The sequence below is a fragment of the Thermobia domestica genome, chromosome 11 (assembly GCF_964235325.1).
Source record: "Thermobia domestica chromosome 11, izTheDome1.hap1.1, whole genome shotgun sequence".
Taxonomy (NCBI): Eukaryota; Metazoa; Arthropoda; class Insecta; order Zygentoma; family Lepismatidae; genus Thermobia; species Thermobia domestica.
In genome coordinates, this window is record NC_137464.1 from 81,245,061 (window position 1) to 81,266,699 (window position 21,639).

At 34.3% G+C, this 21,639-nt stretch overlaps 1 protein-coding gene across 4 annotated transcripts in view; it reads right to left on the bottom strand.

Moving 5' to 3' along the window:
- Positions 1-947: 947 nt before the first annotated feature.
- LOC145664227 (putative OPA3-like protein CG13603) overlaps positions 948-21,639 on the bottom strand; it is a 68,746-nt gene continuing 48,054 nt past the window's right edge. For all 4 annotated transcript variants that reach the window (XM_081730695.1, XM_081730697.1, XM_081730694.1 and 1 more), the window contains one exon: positions 948-5,254. In XM_081730695.1, coding sequence (XP_081586821.1) covers positions 4,803-5,254 — 452 coding nt within the window. In that variant the 3' untranslated portion in view covers positions 948-4,802. The remainder of the gene's footprint in view (positions 5,255-21,639) is intronic.

Consider the following 21,639-nt stretch of genomic DNA (forward strand, 5'->3'; position numbering starts at 1 on the left):
TCTCCCTTAGTGTGATAAAAAACATAGCTTGATCAAATGTATAGTAAAACACTGATATAAAAAGTGAAACTCTTATGTCGTTGGAGAATCTTCCCGCCCCAAACAAAATTTAAAATGACTCTGCTTTTAACAATAAACCTATAAAGTTACGATAGCACAATGCTAGATCGCTTACATTTGCTTTAAAACGTTTAGTCTACGAAGAATCATAAAAAAATATATAAGAACACTTTCAGTGGATCCTAACTATGGTCCTTCAGATTCGTAGTCGGCTGCATTAACCATCGGGCTACGACCACTTCCCCTTAAAATACGTTGTCACTGATACCTTTACAGCAATTGAATTTGCCCCCGACTTCCAATCTTCTATGACATTTTTCTTTGTTCTTTCGTATTCCTCTTATGTTATCACTTATCTACACCATGAATTATTTGTATTTACAACTTCTGCCCTCTTACGTAATGTGTTTTAGACTTCCATTCCCTCTTTGCACAAAACTATAGCTTTAACGAATTTAATTCTCATATTCTCCATATCAGTCGATGCAGGAATGTCAAATCACAAACACGCATAAGGAATTTCTCACATATATTGTTGCTTCGGAATTCCATATACAAGCTGGAATAATAAACCTAGTCCTACTGAGGAAAAATATTTTAATTATTTGAGAAATACCATTCCTTGGATTGTAACTGGAATATCCAGGTCAGTATAGTGGAATTTAACATTAATCTGCATCGAAAAGAATATGCTCGAGTTCCTTACACTCTATCAATAGTTTCAATATCTGAATAATCTTTGCTGAAAGTAGATACACACTTCTGTAGAAGTTATTCATTGTTAGTCATTTACTGTAAATTGCAAATAATTCAATTCATATTGTTCATCTTTTTTCCTTTAATTTCGAATTATTATTTTTTTTTAAAAAAAGGAAAGTACAACTGCGAACGGTACAAATATTTATTTACAAGTATATTTACATGGCAACAATCGTATCACAATATACCACCCTGTGTATATAACTTACAGGTTCATCTTTCAGAAAAAAGAAAAAAAAAACTTCTGTTTAGGATGGTTTAAATCACATGATTTGACAAACAAAAATATGTCATACCTTTATTGTCTTTATTTTACAACTAATTGGATTAGGCACAATCTTTAAATTGGTATATCAGATCCTTAATTTGCTCACGTTTGTTCAAAGTAAATCCACTTCACACCTATTTCTTAGTTAACATACCTTTACAGAAATTCTGAAGTAAAAACCGAGCTTACTCCAAATTTCAATTCAGTTAATAGCCAAGTACTTGAATACTTAGTTATTACTTGTATTATAGCCAATATATTGGGTGTTCCGTGCGGTGCTATATAATAAATTACCAAGAGAATTGAAATACATAATAGATGATATAAAGTTTTTGAGAGAGGTTAAAAATATGCTAATTTGTAAATCTTATTATTCTGTAGATGAGTATATAGGTGAATAATCATTTATTATTTCTGAAGGCAATAAAACTTGGTATGTAGATATACTGTAACCATTAGATTAAATAATAAATCTTTATTTTTTCCTTCTTTTATTGTAAAAAAAATTTAGTTTTTATATTCGTATGCTTATAGTTTGTTTGTATGTGTTTATTAACTCTTTATTTAACCAATGTATTATTGTGAAATGACATGTTCTATACCATATGTACAAATTTGTGTACTTTGTATGGTGAAATGAACGCAAATAAATCAAATCAAATCAAATCAAATCAAAAGTCCACCATTAAATGAGTTGTCAGTTTCAGCTAACGACCAGTGCCGTTACAAAGAAGGTGCAGATGGGTACAAATAGCAAAAGGCGATCGAGTAAAGCTAGAGGCGACACACTGCCGTCATAGTTGTATCAAAATGTTGTCCTGCAAATACATTTCAAACGATATATTACTTGGCACCCTCGCTAGTTATTATTATTATTATTATTCAGCCATTCATTTTGGCGACACCCCCTTGAATTTTATTAGCTCAAAATATCATACTGTTAAAACAAGAGTACTGGTCTTGGAATGTTTTCTTAGATCATTCTCCCCCCCCCCTCTCCCAATTTTGTGTGAGCTTAATTTTGTCTTGCAGGGATCTTTCAAATGACGTATCACTAGACCTCTTTGCTATTTAAAATTATTGATTTGCCCCTCTACTCACTACGATGATGGCCCTAATTGAATTTTATTAAGCCAAAATGTCCGCCAAATTGATGGATCACGGATTTCAGCAATTTTCACTAAAATTTTTTTCTGAGAAAAAGAGTGGGAAAACTTCTGGGACATCCTGTGTATATATAAAAATATAGCATAAGTAAACTTTCAATGATCTTCATTAACAGAAATTCGACTTGTTATACCCTGGCCGGTGAACGATGATTTCTGACAGCTTTGCACAAGGCCACGGCGAGCGAGCAGAAGACAGTAGGTCAACCAACCTTATGGGGCGTTTACACTTGGTCGATTTAGTCGCACGACTAAATCGACTCGCTGCATTTGCCACTAAATCGAAGCAACTAGGCCGAATCAGATCGATGGATGAATTCAATTATTTCAACCACTGAAAATAGAACGTCTTTCAATTCAGTTGCGTTAACTTAGTCGCCTTCGATCAACAAGCGATTAAGTTGAAGTCCCGTTTACGCGGTCGATTAAGTTGAAAGTGACGTCAATTCAACTGAATCGAACGCAAATCGACTAAGTGTAAACGCCCCATTAGGCTCAGAACCTGTCGCGTCTCCATGATAACCACCGCACATTGCCAGACTTTCACTTACCCCCTCTAACTCTCAACGTGGAAGCAGACGATTCTCCCCATGCGCAAGAAGCACATGGTAACACCGCGCTCCTCAGTCGTCCTCGCAGGCTGAATTGACAGAAATCATCGTTCGCCGGCCAAGGTATAACACAGACTTTAAGTAATTTTCTGCAAAATATTTTTTTTTTTTTCGAATTTAACTTAATTGCAATGCTTAGTACCTTTCACTAACCAAACTTACAAAAACTTTGTTACATTATGAACAAACAGATACCAGTTAACTTAACAAAAAAATGATTACTTACCAAAGAATCCTCTCTCGGAAAGCCTAAACACTTTTTAGACGTTTCGGAACTCACAGTTGGTTCCTTCTTCAGTGGCAAGGTAAAAGGGGTTAAAATGGATAGGAGATAAAAGGTGTAAAATAAATAAATGTAGCATAGAGAGTAGATCCTGAGATGAACGAGCAGAGCGAAGTGCAAAAGGAGTTGACTGAATCAAAGAAAGCGCGGTGTCTATGTTATGTCACTATTGCCAGATTCAAAGAGGGCATCAAAGGTAGGTACCCACGTTGTATTAATGTTGCCAGTATCAAGGTTCAATGCAGGTTTGTATTTATGAATAAAGAATGATTCTTTAATCTCGGGGTTTTTTTTTTTTTTTTTTTTTTTTTTTGCTGAACCTATTACCTTAACCTGTTTATATTATGTGTATATTGTCTTTAAATGAAGCGCCAATATAAATAATATAAAACAGGTTAAGGTAATAGGTTCAGAAAAAAAAATAAAGAATCATTCTTTATTCATAAATACAAACCTGCATTGAACCTTGATACTGGCAACATTGATACAACATGGGTACCTAACTTTGATGCCCTCTTTGAATCTGGCACTAGTGACGTAGTATAGACACCGCACCTTCTTTGATTCAGTCCACTCCTTTTGCACTTCGCTCTGCTAGTTCATCTCAGGATCTACTCTTTACGCTACATTTATTTATTTAGTGGTTCCTTGTTTTCCACCTTTTATCTTCTACCCATTTTAATCCCTTTCACCTTGCCACTGAGGAAGGAACTAGCTGAGAGTTCCGAAACGTCTAAAAAAGTGTTTAGGCTTTCCAAGAGAGGATTTTTTGATAACTAGCCAATTTTTTGTTAATTTAAATCATCCTCTTATGCGCCCATAAATCCTAAATAAATACCAGATTTGTATTTTAGTCATCAAATCGCTTCAGAGTTGTGGAATCACAATACATGCTACTGTTAGCTGAGATCGAATGTACACTTCTACAAGATTTTATAAAGTGAAACATATGGAAAATTTGGAAGCTTATAAATTTATTTTAAACTATACTGCACAATTATGAACAAGTCTTCAGTTGTTAAGATTGCACTAGACTTTGTTTATATACACTCTTTTTTTCTTTTTGTTCAGTTCTCTGTCAGGCACTTTTGATCGACTAGGTCAAATTGTCATGTGTTTTCTCATGTATTTGAAAATTAGACTAATGTAGTGACACGACTTTCATTTGTAATATTTATAATTTGAGTTGTGTCATCAGCCATTACTAAATACGTCACGTGTTTTAGAATAAATCATAGATTCTATTTACGTTTATACACTTTTTCGATTATTGCTTGTATATATTGTTTTCTCTAATTTCACCATAAATCTTACAGGACCAATAATCTCTTATTTGATAATTCTGGATAAGTATATGCTCATCTATTTTATAAGAAACAATAGTTTTTACTGTTTTATATGGAAGTGTTTCACTTTAGAATTGTATACATCTACTATAACAACCTATGGATTACTCAAATTCATGCATTTATACCCAATTCACTGCAACCTTCTTCCACTTAAAAATGTACGTTAAAAAAAATTAACAACTTTCCTGCACATAGAAGACACTATATTTTGTTTTCCACAGTTACTTTGTTTCCTAGAAAATACAAATACCTACAAAACGTATACTAAAGTCAGCTCACGTGTTCATCTACACTAGCCATTAGTCATTATCGCTTTCTTTTAACATCTTTATGCAAATACTCTATCGCTTCGTTAAGGATTCCTGTAGGTTGAGAGTTAGGTTGTTGGTCCTCTGGAGACTTGGTTAGTTTCTTGGTAAATATCTGCCAAGGCTTTAGCTTTGATTCCAAATCATACACAACTCGCATCAATTCCCTAATTTGAGCGTCTTGTTTTTCCGTTTGGAAATAGAGTTCTTGGATTGTATAATTTAACGTTGATATTTCGTTATTTAGTTTCTCTTCTTTTTCCTTTTCTTTGCGACTACTTCTGTTGTATTCGAAATACAGAACACCGGCTGCAATGATGAATATTATTCCTTCACCCAGTAAGTTAGCACCTAATTCAATAGCCATGTTCTCATTTAGTTTAGGAACGTGTGTTGGCTTTCCGAGATTCAATATCCACATCTTAGACTTCACCTCGCACCAGTTGTAAACTGAAATAGAGAAATATTATATTAGCATTTTTATGAAACATTTTAATTATTTCTGCATTGCAATTCTTTACGTTTTTACAACACAAGATTTCAGAAACAGTCCAAAGAATGAACAACTATTCTCTGAATAACTTCCCAATAAATTTAACAATTTCAACACGTTTGAATCATTTACAGAAAGTAAGTTGCTACCACACAGAATCCTTTAGGAACACGAAAAAGCCTCTATCTATACTGTATCTACAAATCTACCTTTAAATATTTCTTAAAATCTACATTGTTAGCGTTTAACGAAATTGTATTATACCAAATTTAAAAACCCCGAAATTATTGTAAATATTTAAGTTTATGTAATCAATTCAAAGGCTGGATTGAGCACAAAATACCAACTGTCTGAATTGAATGAATTAAGTCAAGTCCGCTTCATTGAAATAAGCCCAAAACTTATTTAATTCTATCAGACAATGGACGTGGAACTCTCAGACAAGGAATTATGAAAGGCGTCCGGATTGCATCTGCAGCTGTATATAAAAAGGACCATCTACGTTCACTCAACATACACTTCAAGTCTACACTTCAGCTCTAGACTTACCATTCGCCTACAAAAGTTACGTAAGTCAAGAAGAGGTGGAGCCTTCGAGGTTTACTTCAACTACCGTAAGGAACACAATGTAAGTGTCTTTTCATATTAACTTTTTTCTAATAGTTTCAGATTCCTTGCTTCGTATCTCAACTACAGCCTTTATACACGTTATGAGAACGAGTAATGAAATTAAAACCTCTTTATCACTCAATTATCAGTTTCTTATTCCCTTCAATTCATGTTAGTCTTTATCTCTCGCAATATTCTGTGAGAAATTAACCTAAAATTTACATTGGCTAACTTGCAATAGAAGGTTCGATTCTCAGTTGACACTCCAGTATTTAGTATTCTTTACAGAATGACAATATACCAATTGATGGACCCCATTAACCTCAACAAAATGATGAATGAGTGTAGAGCTCATGCGTAGTTTATCAATAAAAACTAATTTATTTGTAAATTTAACTGATACTGTACGAGAACCTCCCAACCTAAAAGTTGATACTGAAGTATATCCTATTAAACTGTATAGCAATATGACAGTACATAGTAATGGTTAATGAGATATAGTCTAAATTATCACTAACTCTTAAAATTTTACTTCCTGTTTAAAATAATGTCCAACATAGTCGATAGACGATTTAGAATTTCACAGAATAACATGCTTGAGAAAATTCCCGGTATATTACGAGAGAAATAATAAATAAAAAACAAATAAATAAAGTTCATTTTTGAGCTGAGGTGAATTTGAGTTTAACTTCCGGTCAGCAGCGAGGCTATATGAGACGTGGACCTACTGATTAACGTGGAATCCAAACCACATGAGCTCCCATCGGAAAAAGTTCATCTTTATGACACTAAAAAAGTACGTCCTTCGTCGCCAATAATACCTGGCAATTTTTATTTTGCTAAAAAAAATATTGTTTATTTTTACGTAATCTATATGTTAGAAACGCTGTTAACTAGCAGATTGTATCTTCTGTTGTGTTCCGCAACGGTGACACACATCCCTAAAATGACACAGATACTCCTAACACTTAAGGACAGACTACTTGCAATAATAATTGCTCTTTTCTAAAATACACAGCATCTGAAAATTAACGTCCTAATTTCTGTTCAATAAACCGAAATGTTATTTGTAGGTATAAATGTCATGAATTATTCTCAGGTTTTCGAAAATTTGCATTCTGATTTTTATCTCAAATATTCAATAGCGCAACATTAACTAGTTGAAACGTTATTTCTCCGTTATGATGAATAGTTCGTTGAAAATTGTACATTACCATACAGCTTAACGTTAAGAACCAAAGGTACTATATCAGGTCTAGGGGGGCGCGTTGGCTTAGTGGTAGAGCGTTCACCTCCGGTACTTGGGGTCCCTGGTTCAATCTCAGCTCGCGTCCTGTGGACTTTGTGGTGGACAAATACCGTGCTCGTGGGTTTTCTCGGGGTTCTCTCGTTTCCTCCCACTTTATTAATTCCACTATTTCATTCACTTCTCTTATCACCGTCTCCTTTAGCCTAACCGGCATAACCGTGGGACAAATAACTTAAAGATTTCATTTCCATTTGTATCAGGTCTTTCGCTTATAAACTTTTTACTTGCGTAATGATTTTACTTTTGAATATAGTATATCGTATGTATATGTATTTTGCTGCTTAAATGTTTTTGTATAAAACTATTATCGACGGGCATTTCATTTTGAAACGAATTAATAATTTCTTCAATTCCCCCCCCCCCCAGACACGTTTGTTTAATAGTGGATACTAATTTCTGAAAGTCCATCGTAAAAGATGATTGTATAGAATGTGTGTAACACAAAAGATATCTTTGACAATCTTGAGCCCGAGTTAAACTGTCTAAAACCTCTTCTAACTTTTGCCCTTTCTCTCAGTCTTTTTCTTCATTTTCGAAAAAGAAGCACTTGTCGGAAGTCTTATACATTTAGTGAATATGACTAGATTACGATTTAGTATGTTACCCATAAAGATAAAATAACGAAATAAAAAAAAACTGTCATGGTGATGACAAAAATAAATAGTGGTGATGGTCACATTAGCAACTCTAATCAAAAAATAACAATTTTATTTTTCATTTAAGTTCTACAAAATTGTTAATGTTTATCGAATATCCAAACATGAGAAACATATCAATCGATACAGCTCATTCTGCTTAACAAAATGATGTGAATGTGTGTGACACATCATGCGTAGTTTTTCAAGAAAATCCACATAAACAATCTTATTTTGTAAACCTAAAAACTGATGTGCAATAACCACCTATTAAGATGAAACTGATATTTAAGTTTACACTTATCGCTTTTCATTAGAGTAATATAAGACACTAGTATACAGTGTTGTTAGCGAGATAAAGCCCATAACTATTATTATTAACTCTTGAATTTTAATTTTTAACTACAATATTATCCTAAGTTAAAATAGTATATATCAATCGATGGATTACATTCAACTACATCAATGATCTTGTAATGTATTACGTGCTTGTGTGTACAAACATTTTATACGTGTTTTGGTTTACGAACAACAAGCACGCTCACTTTACGATGGAGGCTTTAGCAATACTTATGATTACATGACGACGAGGGAACAGCAGCGTAACTCCTTTTTGACGCGCTATATAGCGGTGAGAATTTTACGGACAGTTACTAATTTTGCATTTTTTTTTTTTTTTTTTTTTGAGTGTGTGTGTGTGTGTGTGGGGGGGATTGCAGTGGAACCTAGGAAGTACTTACTTTAACTTAAAGCCTTAGTTTGCAGTGGAGTTAACGATTTTTTTTTTTTTTTTTTTTTTAAAGCAGCATCGGGAAAATTTTAATAACAACTCAGCCTGGCTTGCAATGGAGCAGAGAGTGTTTCACACTTTCTTTTTACGTAGTTTGCTACTAAAAAGAAATTCCCAAAACCTTTAGGTTGAAGGAACGCTTATTTTTACATTTAAAAAATCATATTATTATAATATTTTATAATTAAAATATTGTTTATAGTAAATTTTTATAATAAACTAGTAATAAAAAAGATTCAAACTTATAATTTTTACTTTACCAAGCTCTACCTACCCTTATATAGATAAAACGTTACATGGTGAAGGCGTTTGGCCCAGTTCCTCAGATTACTCCTAACACTGAGAAATACTAATATATATATATATATATATATATATATATATATATATATATATATATATATATATACACTACCAGTGTAAATGTGTGTATATTAGTACTAATAATAAAAATAATAATAAAAAATAGAAGACAGTCATAGATATACTTAAGTAATATGTAGTCATCACTCGACTTCTAAAGCGAGTATATGTGTGTTAGGGTATTAGGACTTTATTCTTCTAGTGAATGCCATTCAGTTAACGTTAGACTTGGGAGTTTGGCGAAATACTGTTTTATTGAAATAAGCAAAAAGCTTACAAGCTGGATAACATCCATATTTATCTTAATATAATGCAGAGGGTGACATAAAATTAATAATTCTGGATCGTATTATCAGCGCATCAACCACTACGCTGATGTAATGAAAAACGTATGAAAAAATAAATAAAAAATGCTAGGCCTTAAGTGACGAACATTACGCTTCCAAATTTGAGATTATGATACAATATTACAGTGTTCAGTTTTTCAAGATATTGTTCCGAACTATGAAACATGCAAGAAGATTCAGGAACAAATGTCACAGCTTTCACGGGTATTGGGTGAAATGACAAGAGGATGTTATTCTGAGCAAACAAGTTCCTATATATGTGTGTTCTATATCCAATTGTTTTTGCGTCAATCTTGGAACCAATCTCGCGTCAATCAATTCAATCTTGGAACTCGACAACATTCACTAAATATTCATAGAACATCCAGTAATAGTTGTACGGATCAATTCATATCTCATACGAATGGCAATGGAGCGAACTTTCGAATGGTTTAAAGTGCGTTGCAGTAGTGTAGATGAAGAGAAAAGAAGAGAGGGATATTTGTAGAAGTTCCCTGGAAAATATCCCGTTTTTCTGACTATTTGTGCATATTGGATGGCCATGCTCTCGTTGACGCAGACGAAAGTCTATGTAAAGTTATCACAATATTGCAAGCGGTGATTATATTCAATGAGAAAAAGCGGAAAGGCTATTAATCACCGCAAAAAATACGTAGCAGAATTTTCTTCTACATGCAACAGGTAGCGTTTTCGGAAGATGCTACTTCCTTCATCAGCCTATGGTAGACTTCAAAAAGGATAAAAAACATGAAGGATGGTTAAAAAATGGTTAAAAGCTTAGGATATGTAAAAAAAACAAATCTTCTGTCAAACATCAAAACACACAGGAATATAAACTTACTGACATTGTACACTGCTGTTCACTGTTTTCTGTTCTTGCTTTCCAAATGGTGAAAGTATGTAGTGAAAAGATTACTCCAAATAATATATATTTCTCCTCTATCCAGGTAAAGTGAAGACCTTTCTTTGTGAATATAATATGATTCCTTAATTTTTCGTTCCGTTGCTGTTTTAGCTTTTTCAATTAAACATGATTCCACGATTTGATGGTTATAATCTCTAAGATGCGTTCCTAGACCGGATAACAGTTGCGGATTCCGAGATTTCGAGGTACGAACGTGCTCAGTTATTCTAGTACAAATGTTCCTTTTTGTTTGACCTATATACACTTTATCACACTGACATTTCATCGATAGACGCCACTGCTTTGTAAAGAGTCAGTAAAAAATGCTTTAGAATTGGTTATGTATTTATCTATAGATTTTGGAGGAACTTCTGAAATTTTGATGATGTGTCTTATGCAGAATCTTCTTAATTTTCGCTGAAAAATGTGGAACCAAAGGGACACCAATCCATCTGTCAGTTATTGCATCTGTTGTTGGTTGATGGTGGGTGCCGACAATCTCCTGTTGTACTTGTTTGTACCATTTTGCATAATATTGCATCAACCAACATTTCTACATACGTAATGTTAATATCATTAGTTTTACTTGTATTATTAGTATTATTTTTATTATTAGTCGTAGCGATATTGCGGTGCAAAGTATCGACGGAAAAAGACGCTGAATCGGTACTGTATAGTATATTAAACGAGACTCGCGTAATCTTAGATATTATTACGGCAAAAATAATAATTTCCGGATATGTTTAACAGTCAAAGCAATATTTTTACATGGAGAAAAAGCGGAAAGGCTATTACTCACCGCAAAAAATATGGAGCAGAATTTTCTTCTATATGCAACAGGTAGCGCTTTCGGAAGATGCTACTTCCTTCATCAGCCTGTGGTAGACTTCAAAAAGGATAAAAAACATGAAGGATGGTTAAAAAATGGTTAAAAAGTTAGGATATGTAAAAAACAAATCTTCTGTCAAACATTAAAACACACGGGAATAGAAACTCACTAACATGGTGGGTGTCGACGATCTCTTGTTGTACTTGTTTGTACCATTTTGCATAATATTGCATCAACCAACAACAGATACCGTAACTGACAGATGGATTGGTGTCCCTTTGGTTCCACATTTTTCAGCAAAAATAAAGAAGATTCTGCAAAGACACAACATAAAAATTTCAGAAATTCCTCCAAAATCTAAAGATAAATACATAACCAATTTTAAAGCATTTTTTACTGACCCTTTACAAAGCAGTGGCGTCAATCGGGTGAAATGTCAGAGTGATAAAGTGCATATAGGTCAAACAAAAAGAAACATTTGTACTAGAATAACTGAGCACGTTCGTACCTCGAAATCTCGGAATCCGCAACAGTTATCCGGTCTAGCAACGCATCTTAGAGATTATAACCATCAAATCGTGGAATCATGTTTAATTGAAAAAGCAAAAACAGCAACGGAACGAAAAATTAAGGAATCATATATTCACACAGAAAGACCTTCACTTAACCTGGATAGAGGAGAAATAAATATTATTTGGAGTAATCTTCTCAGTACATACTTTTACCACTTGGAAAGCAAGAACAGAGAACAGTGAACAGCAGTGTATAATGTCAGTGAGTTTCTATTCCCGTGTTTTAATGTTTGACAGAAGATTTGTTTTTTTACATATCCTAACCTTTTAACCATTTTTTAACCATCCTTCATGATTTTTATCCTTTTTGAAGTCTACCACAGGCTGAGGAAGGAAGTAGCATCTTTTGAAAGCGCTACCTGTTGCATGTAGAAAATTCTGCTACAATTTTTTTGCGGTGAGTAATAGCCTTTCCGCTTTTTCTCCATGTAAAGATATTGTTTTGTCTGTTAAACATATCCGGATTTTTTTTTTTTTTTTTTTTGCTGTAATAATAGCTAAGATTACACGAATCTTGTTTAATATACTGTACAGTACCGATTCAGCGGTTTTTTCCGTCGATACTGTGCTCCGCAGTACCGCTACGACTAATAATAAAAATAATACTAATAATACAAGTAAAACTAATAATATTAACATTATATGTGTAGAAATACCGCTGGAAACATTACAAACGAATAATCACTTTGCGGATTTTACGGATTATTGTGGTTCTTTTGGATATTCACTGCTGCGGAGATCTAACAACTGTGACAGTTGACTGTCGTAGGCGTTGCAAGAAAATAAACGAATTTTTCTAAGAGTTCTGTATCCTACGTGTGTATGCGCTCATTAAAGATGCCATACATTTTTTCATTCTGAAGGACATGATAATATAGTAAACGTTTACGGATTTTGCAATAGGAATATTCTACTACTGCTGAAGAGTATCACTGGTGATTCCAGTTCGTAAAGTGTTTGTAAATATCTTCGATTTTTGTGTGAATGTAGTATGCTTCCAAGTGCCCATGTTATTTCTGAATGACGTTTGCAGTAACATGTACAGTAGGAATACATTCTTGTAATGGTTTAATACACTCGCAACAACTAGCACGAGACGTATTTCTGCTCGTTTTCGTGGTATGCCATTAACATGGGTATGGCGAACACTAAATGAGAAGGAATTGTAACCAATTTCTCTTCAGATGCAAAATCAACATCCTGGTAAGTGTCAAAAGTCTGGAACTTTGTTCATTATACTTTCCTACATATAGTATTAGAGTCCACACTAAAATTTTGGTATTGCTTGTTCTAAGTAAGTAAATTTTCCCTGACTCGTGACACCGAGAACATTATCATTTCAAAACGCTAGTACCAAACAATAATTATACACTAACGATATCTTTAAATCTCGGAATTTTGAATAGCCCCATTAGCCTATATCTGATAATCTACAATAAACAAATCTATTCTTTTTTTCTTTTGTTCCAGTCAGATTTAAAAAAAAAAATAATTTGTTGTTCTTTCAAAGTTTGATCACTGTGAACCGTGTATATACAAACGAAGCCAAACACGCATTGACGATCACATATCTAACTTTCTGCAACTTACATTAATTGAGCAAGTCGAAGAACTTTCCTTGGATACTCGGGTGAGTATGTACGAATATTTTCAGAATGATGACGGTCCCACTTATGGTAACAGATCTGTAAAGAATTATCTTGACAAACGTTTGCCAAATCACTGGATTGGTTGTGGGGTTACTTGGCTTTCACGATCATCCGACCTAATCCCCGTAGACGTTTGTTAATTAGGCTAAATGAAAGACGACAGCGCAGAAGTGAATACCCACACTGAACTACTAGCACGCACTACGGACGCTGCTAACACTACAAAAGAGCGTTCCAATGCTCTCTACCACGCAACACTGAACACTGATATAAGAGCACAAAAATGTATGTATATTTGAGTAGGCTGACGCTGGAATTTTTAAAAATGTACTACCGTCCATTACTGTATATTAATTTATTTAAAAAAAAAAAAAAAATCTCTGCTATTATAACAGCAAATAACATGCTTCCGAATATGTTCAACAGACAAAATACTATCTTTGAATGGATACTCGTCTGTGTCGGCGATAGTGTTGCCATCCAATATCCGTAAATAGTCTGAGAAAAGGTATATTTTTCAAGGAAAGTTTACAATAGTCTCTCTATTCCTCCTCTACATCAACACCACTGCAACGTTTTGTATACTGTTCGAAAGTCCACTCGAAATGAAACGCTTACCTGCCTCGCACGTGAAAACTATTAGAAATAAAACACATATGTTTAGGACCTTTTCTATTCAGAATCATATCCCCATTGTCATCCGCGGCTCGCGAATCTCCATGTACAGTATATCAAATATAGCTTTAAAGAAAAAAAAAAGAAAAAGCACAATTTAAAAGCTAAAATTTCTTTAATAAATAAATAAATAAATCAGTGTGTTTACTTCCATTAAATACCAAAACAATGAAATATCCAGAGACTAAATTTGTTTCTGGTTTAAGAGTACACGAAAATTATAAAATGGAAGAGTATTTTTAGCTTAGTTGGATATGAAAAAATAATATGTTCTCTGAGCATTTAATTGCTTATGAAGTTTGGCCTCTCAATCCATTTCTATCCCTCTTCCCCCGTGATTTGCATTTCTTCCACTTTCGTGAAGATCCTACAGTAAAACTATTTTACAGAAGGCTTAATTTAGTGTACTACAATCCAATGAGTTTCTAAAAGCTATTAGCAAAAGTATTGAACAATTGAGTGGGGCTAGGATACAGTGAAACTCACCTATCTGAACTTAGAAAATGGTAATAGCTGACGTTGGTTGTTATTAAGTATTGAGAGCGGGAGAGAGGGGATATTAATAACCAATTGGGATTACTAATTGTTATTATCTGATTTGTACTGTTATACCATGTCAAACATTACTTAAAAAAAAAAAAAAAAAGTTTATGAACTATTTTTTAAATCTACTGAAAACTCAATATTTATTTACTTACCCTTCCTTGTTCAAAATAATCACCATAATATTTTATGCATCACCATGCACTTTATGATCAAAATAGTCCATTCCAATACCTAGTGTATTAAAAACATTGAACTACTTTCATAAGTATAATAGCTATTACTAACAAATGTAGGTTAAGTCAAAGCTTGGAAAGATTAAAAATAAAGTAAATATTAACAACTAGTTATAGCTGCATAGGCAAAAGCGGAAACAGAAATCACACGACGAGCAGAAGCATCACGACAAAACACAAATCATGCATTTATATCTATACAATAGGTCAACATTTCTTCAATTGACTGCATTGGCTTAAACACTTCCCAAGTTTCAGCACAAAGCAATTATTACTACGGAAGACACGGTTTAGTATATCATGATTCAATTGAAGTTTTCTAAGTTGTTAGCAGAAATGTTGAAAGGTGGAGTGGGGCTCTTCACAACTACTATAGTGATACTGTATTGTACGTAGAATTATATTTTCAGACATTAAACATTCCTAATATGAGCCAATTTTTGCCAAGCAGAACAAACTTTGCCGAGCGTTTTCAAAATTCCAATGATCACAGAAATAAATATTCGAAAGCACATTTCCCAGATTTCAAGAATATTTAAAATTTAGAAAACTGTTTTGCAGTCAGTCTCTCTATATCTTCAGATATTCTTGTCTTACGGCCCACACATATACGCAGTTTGTCCCATTCGCCATCCGCCCCGAGCTGTCATTGAGTAAAGCAAGGGGCCGATAGGAAATACCAAGAAGGATAAAATGACATGACTTTTTTTTTTTTTTTTTTTAGTTTTATGTTCCATGATTATGCCCTGTAGACTAAGGAAACGAATGATTAATATAAAAGTGAATGATTTTCAAAGATTTGGTGAAATGATAATGGCAGAGGAAAGGGGAAAACCCCAACAAAACCTACGAAACGATGTTATCCGTACAAATTACATGTCCTGGTTCCAGGTGTAAGGCAATAAGTAGGGAGTCCGTACAAATTACATGTCCTGGTCCCAAGTGTAAGGCATAAGTAGGGAGTACCCTTTTCAACAAGATATACCTCAATAAAGAGTTAAAGTAGTTAAAGGGGGCCCATGGAACTTTTGGATTTATTAAAAAAAAAAAAAAAAAAAAAGAACTTGGGCTTCGCAGTTTATTAGCATACCCCTAGACTATTAAGTTACAACTAAGGTAATCCTCCTGGGTTAATACGGTTAGCTGTAGCCTATGAGATAAAGGACTCAATCTTCTGAGTTTTGAATGTATGAAGATTCATATTTATACTTGTAAAACAAAATTTGAATCAATTAAGATCTTTTCTATACAAAAACGAATAGAGATAGAATTAATAATAGAAATCTATCTATCTATATATTTTTTTCGTATTACAGACAATGTATTAAAACTAACCTGACTTTTGGCACCGCCCTGTTTTAGAACCGGAGAAGCCTAGATACGACTGAAAAAGGGATTTTCCTTTTTTTAAACGAGACAGTTTCAACACAATTATAAGGTAAAGAAAATGTTATTCTAGGCTAACTTGCGTTGCAGTAGAAGTTGTCGAAGTAATCCGGACCTCTCTTTAAGTACCCTTATGAAAAAATACTTATTTTTTGATAAATACAACATTAAAACAAAATGCAAATAATGATAATAGTGGTAATAAATGTAGATATTAAAATAGGCCTATCACGCAACTACAGCTGTGATTTTCTTAATGGGTTACTTGACAACACTATTTTCAATCGAGTAAGAAGAGGAGACTGTCTGCTGAGCAGATTTTCCACATTATTTGCTAATAGACGTTTTCTTTTACTTCAGCTGATACGCAGATGACACTTGTCTTTTGGTAAGTGCAGAAAACGAAAATTTGGTGACGGAAATCAGTAAACAAACATTAGGGAAAGTGTTCAACTGACTGAGAAACAATAATCTTATATTAAATGTAAATAAGTCATGCCATTGATTTTCATCAATGATCCTCAGAGGTACACCATTCTTGTGAACGTTTGGTGAACCATAGAGTCGATGTGGTTGGCTTCCGTATGCGGACAGACCTTTCCGTAGATCTTTAGCAACACGTTTTCTTCTCAATGGTTCACGTAAGATCTCTGGTTAGTTTCTTGTAGGCACGGTCGTGTAGTAGGTCAGCTTTTTCCTTCTTATAAGCTTGTGTAGACAGCAGGACGATGGCATTACCCTTTTCAGCTGGCAGTATTATGTCTGGATTACCACGAAGTGACTCAAGAGCAGCACGTTCGGCTTTGGTTATCGTTGGATTTTGGTAGAATGACCCTAGAAAGGACTTATTTGACCTCCACTCGTATCTCGTCACTCACATCCGGTGGCAGGTGCCTAACAGCTCGCTCAATTCCGGCTATAATCTTCTCGGTGAGGATATACTTCGATGTAGGTGCGAAGTTTAAAAAATTCGATCCTTTCTTCGATCCAAATGTTTCAGTCGGCAGTTTTTGGCACAGGTGATCGCTTTTATACTTGAACACACTAAATGGATATAAAGTTGAGAGAAACGTCTGGAGAGCGATAATTCATTGTATACCGGTACTTTCAGTTTTCGCTTATTTCCCTAGGCTATCAATCGGTGGATGAATGTTGGTGAAGTTTATACATTTAGGGAAAAATATGAAATCTCGTTTCGTGGCTATGTTCTGTAAGCTAAAGGAGATGTACGATTAGTGCAAGTGAACGATTGTGAAATAGTTGGTGCAATGATGATGTGGAAGGAAACAATCCGAGAAAACCGACGGACTACCATTGTACAATTATCGGTGGAAATGCATTCGTTTCCTCTATATATTCTGTATTAAAAACTTTGGAATGAATGGATTATTAAAAAATATATTACTTTTTCTATTTATTCAAAGTTACTGATAAAAAAAAAACATAAGGAAAGAGGTATGCATTTTTATTGTTGCGAATAATGGAATCACTGATAGAATACCAGAGATATTTTCTTTATGATAATTATAGTAAGGTATTAAGTTATTCAACATCACCTTTAAAAGTCTCAAAATAAAAGTGATAATGAACAGTTTCTTCCAATGCGAGTTATCTTTTCGCTCACAATCTTCTGGAATGTAACTGTTTCAACTTCACTGGTATATTAAGTATATATTAATTATATTGATAATTACTGTGCTCTTAACTTTGTTCTTCATGTATAGTGAATCGCCCCTACGACAGAACGTTAAAACTGTGTACCGATGTATCTTGTGGATCAAACGCGAAATAGGAAGGCATGTAATATAAAGTTTGGATATTCTATACGATAAATTGTATAACGCAACTTGTTAGACTACAAAAGCAATCAGAGAATTTTGTCTCAGTCAATTAGCAAATTTACATAAAAATCTCTGATACTCATATTTCAGAAATCCCAAAATCATCGTATTTTAATATACTACTTCACAATCGTTCGTTAATATACTATGCATTAGCAGCAACAAATGCATAAGAAACTAAATTCTTAAAAAAGATATCTTTTAATGCAGTTTTCCTAATAAACAATTACAGAGTAGCCACATAAAAATGTTTCGTTATCTAGAAGAGTACGGAACAATAAAAGTAATACATACACATTTTCGTCTGCTACATAAAATATATTAATATATATCACTGATACTGCATTGTATTTCTACACAGTCCGTACACAATACGTAAGTATGAATGATGAGCGTGTTAAAGCGTTAACAAATTTATTGCCCGAGTACTGCCTTGAGGAGTTCTTTCATTTTGCGAAGTTCTTCAGTCATTTCTTCATCCATGAAATACTGAACATGTACCAATTCTGTTAAATTTCGTATTTGAGTACATAATTGCGCTTCTGTATTTTATTTCTTGCGGGCATCCCTACCACATTCAACAGCAACTGCTGCTATTCCAGTAAAAACGATAACAAGTTCGCCTAATAAATTGCATCCCAATTCAATTGCTTGTCTCTCGTTCAGTTTAGGAATTTTTGTTGGCCTTCCAAGCTTCATAATGCATATCGCACCAGTGCAATACTGGAAATATGAAAACAAACGTTCATGCTGCTATCATACATATTCAGAAGTGAAGCAATCATACAAATACTACCGTGTCCAAAAACAACTTTTAAAAATATATATTTCTTAATAACGCAATAAGAGTAAAAATATGACAGATATCTGAGTCTTTTTTTATTAATTGTATATAAGAGTCTGTGAAATCCTGAATCAAGATAAGAATACAGTAACATAACGCACAAACAACGTTTTCAACTAGTAATTTTACAGAATGATTCCTGACATCTAACTTTAACGTGAAATAATTTTAAAAAGCTTCAAATATGAGGGTCCAATGGTATGACTAATCCGTTTTCCAGACATGATGATACAAGACAAAAATGACAAGACAATTTCACGGACGTAACAATGCAACCTTGATCCATGTTAACACCCGACATTTTTACACATGTCATATTTATTCAACAGAATCGTTGGTCTACCTGTGCAACCCAGTTACTGGCAAGAGAGTAACATTAACATGGCAGACGGATGTCTGAGACTTGAAGAATGGAAGCAAGTTATTAAATATTACTGAAGGTTTGAGAATGGTGCTGCGGTTCAGAGACAGTGAAGACGTGAATATAAGACTGACCCAGTTTCAAGGATAACAATTACACGTCTACGAGACAAATTAGAGGTTCATGGAACAGTGTGTGATGTGCAGAATGGCCGATCATGACCACCTCGCACGGCCATAAGTGTTGAGTCGTCAGTTGTTGTCCTGAAACGGTTTCAGCGATCACCACAAACATTTTCAACATAAGGACTCGTAAGAGCGGTGTAAGTGCAAGTATTGTGCTACGCATAATGAAGAAATGTAAGCTGCGTGTGTACATTCCATGGCTGGTGCAATAGCTAAGTGACGACGACCCAGATCACAGGATAAAATTTTGTGAAGGATTCAGGACATCGTTGCGCGTGAACCGGGATTTCTTGGTAGCATTGTTTGACCGGATGAGACCCAATTCAAACTTAATGGAATGTCAATAGGTATAATTGTGTGTACTGGGTTTGAGATAATTTCCACATTACTGTTGAAAAGGCAGCGAATTTGCCTGGCATAAATGTCTGATATGGTAAGTCTTCTAGGGAACTTATTGGGCCTTTCCATTTTAAAGATACTAAAGAAAAAAGGTACCTAACAATGCTTGCCGATTCCATTTTCCTTGCCATTCCTGCAATGTACGGTAATGGCAGGTTTTATTACCAACAAGGTGACACCTTGCTGCCTATCATAGGGATGTGCGAGCATGCGTGGATCAAAATTGACCAGGTTACTGGACAGAAGCAGAAGACCAATCGACTATCCTGCATGCTCTTCAGATCTTACGCCGCTCGATTTTTTTTCTTATGGGGCACAGTAAAAAATGTGGTGTACCTTCGTAAATACTTTGAGATACGACTTAAACTGTGTGCGCAAAAATACCATTGGAGACTTTGATGCGAAATACGAAAGCAGTCATGACTTGTACTCAGAAATGTGCTCATTCTGAAGGCCATAATCTTGAACATTTACTTAACCACCATTTCGAGCATTCAGTGGTTTGACCAAAAAGTACACTTATTTTTCAAATTGAACTGTAGCCTTACTTTTCCAAGAAACTTAACTTTATAGATTGCAAAATAAATTTTCTATGAGAGTTCAAAGTGTGTATATATAATTTTGACCCACCCTATATATATCGAAACATGTCGTCGTGTGAGAACCAGAGGAACGAGGAGTGTAACTCCATTTTCGTAGGTTTACACGCGAGAGTACAAAAATATTATTTGCTTAGAAACTTGTGTTTTTAATAGGATGGTAATTGAGCTACATTACAACAGATGATCGACAAGAAGAATAGATGGTGTTCCGTTTCATTTACATCAAGTGGGGCTTTCAAAATTATGTCCAAATATGAAGAAAATGTAAACCGCATTTCTGGGGTTACATTCCTCTGGTTCTCATGCGACGATATGCAGCTACTCATTTACCGTACGTATTCATCCACACGTGGTATTCACTTATTTCTTTAAACAAAAGGTGGTTATAGGTATGTTAACTTTCAGACACACTAGTAATACATTGTTATGACTTTCTAGACTAATATTTCTTGGTATTACGTAAGGATTATTGCCATTCAGGTGGCTATTATTTCGTGATTTGTGGTCAGCACATCAATTGCCATCACAGTTATTTCTACAGCTCTCTCGTGACTATAAAGTTAGCGTACGTGCCTTGGGCGCGGAAGACTAGGGTTCGATGGCCGGTGGAAGCTCATGTTCGGGTCCACGTCTCATATAGCTTGAATGATAAAAGAGAAATTATATTTCAATGTAACCGCCCGATTAGTTATTTCTAGTTTTCTATAGTAGTTCCACACTTCTTAATTTAAGTAGTCATCCAACTGATCCGATGCTGAGTCATCATAGAAAACTCTTGTTTCCATCTTGCCAACCGACCTTACGACCACATACGGTACATTTGCTACACGAAGCTTGAGTAGTTGAATTATTCCCAAATAGATTCAGTTAATGTAAAGTTTACTATAATAATTAATAACTTAAGCACATCAATAAAACTATCTTCTTACAAGGTTGCTATTTGTTGTGGTATACAACCTTATGTATGGAATATAGTATAGTGTGGCTCTACGACTTATTACACTGCAGTCATTTAATAAAATGTTTCCAAAATACAAGAAGTATCAGTGGAGGTAAAGACAACGACTATATCTGTGACTGACACTTATTGCATAGAATATTTCAAAGTATCCAAGTGTTTTATCGGGGAAATTTAACTTTTCACTGAACGAAACTGCGAACGGTAACGAAAATAAACATAGAAAAAGAAAACTTCTATTCTTACAATGAAATAAATGAGTTTTTTCTGTCGTACCCTACATATATGAAAAAAGAATTAAGTCT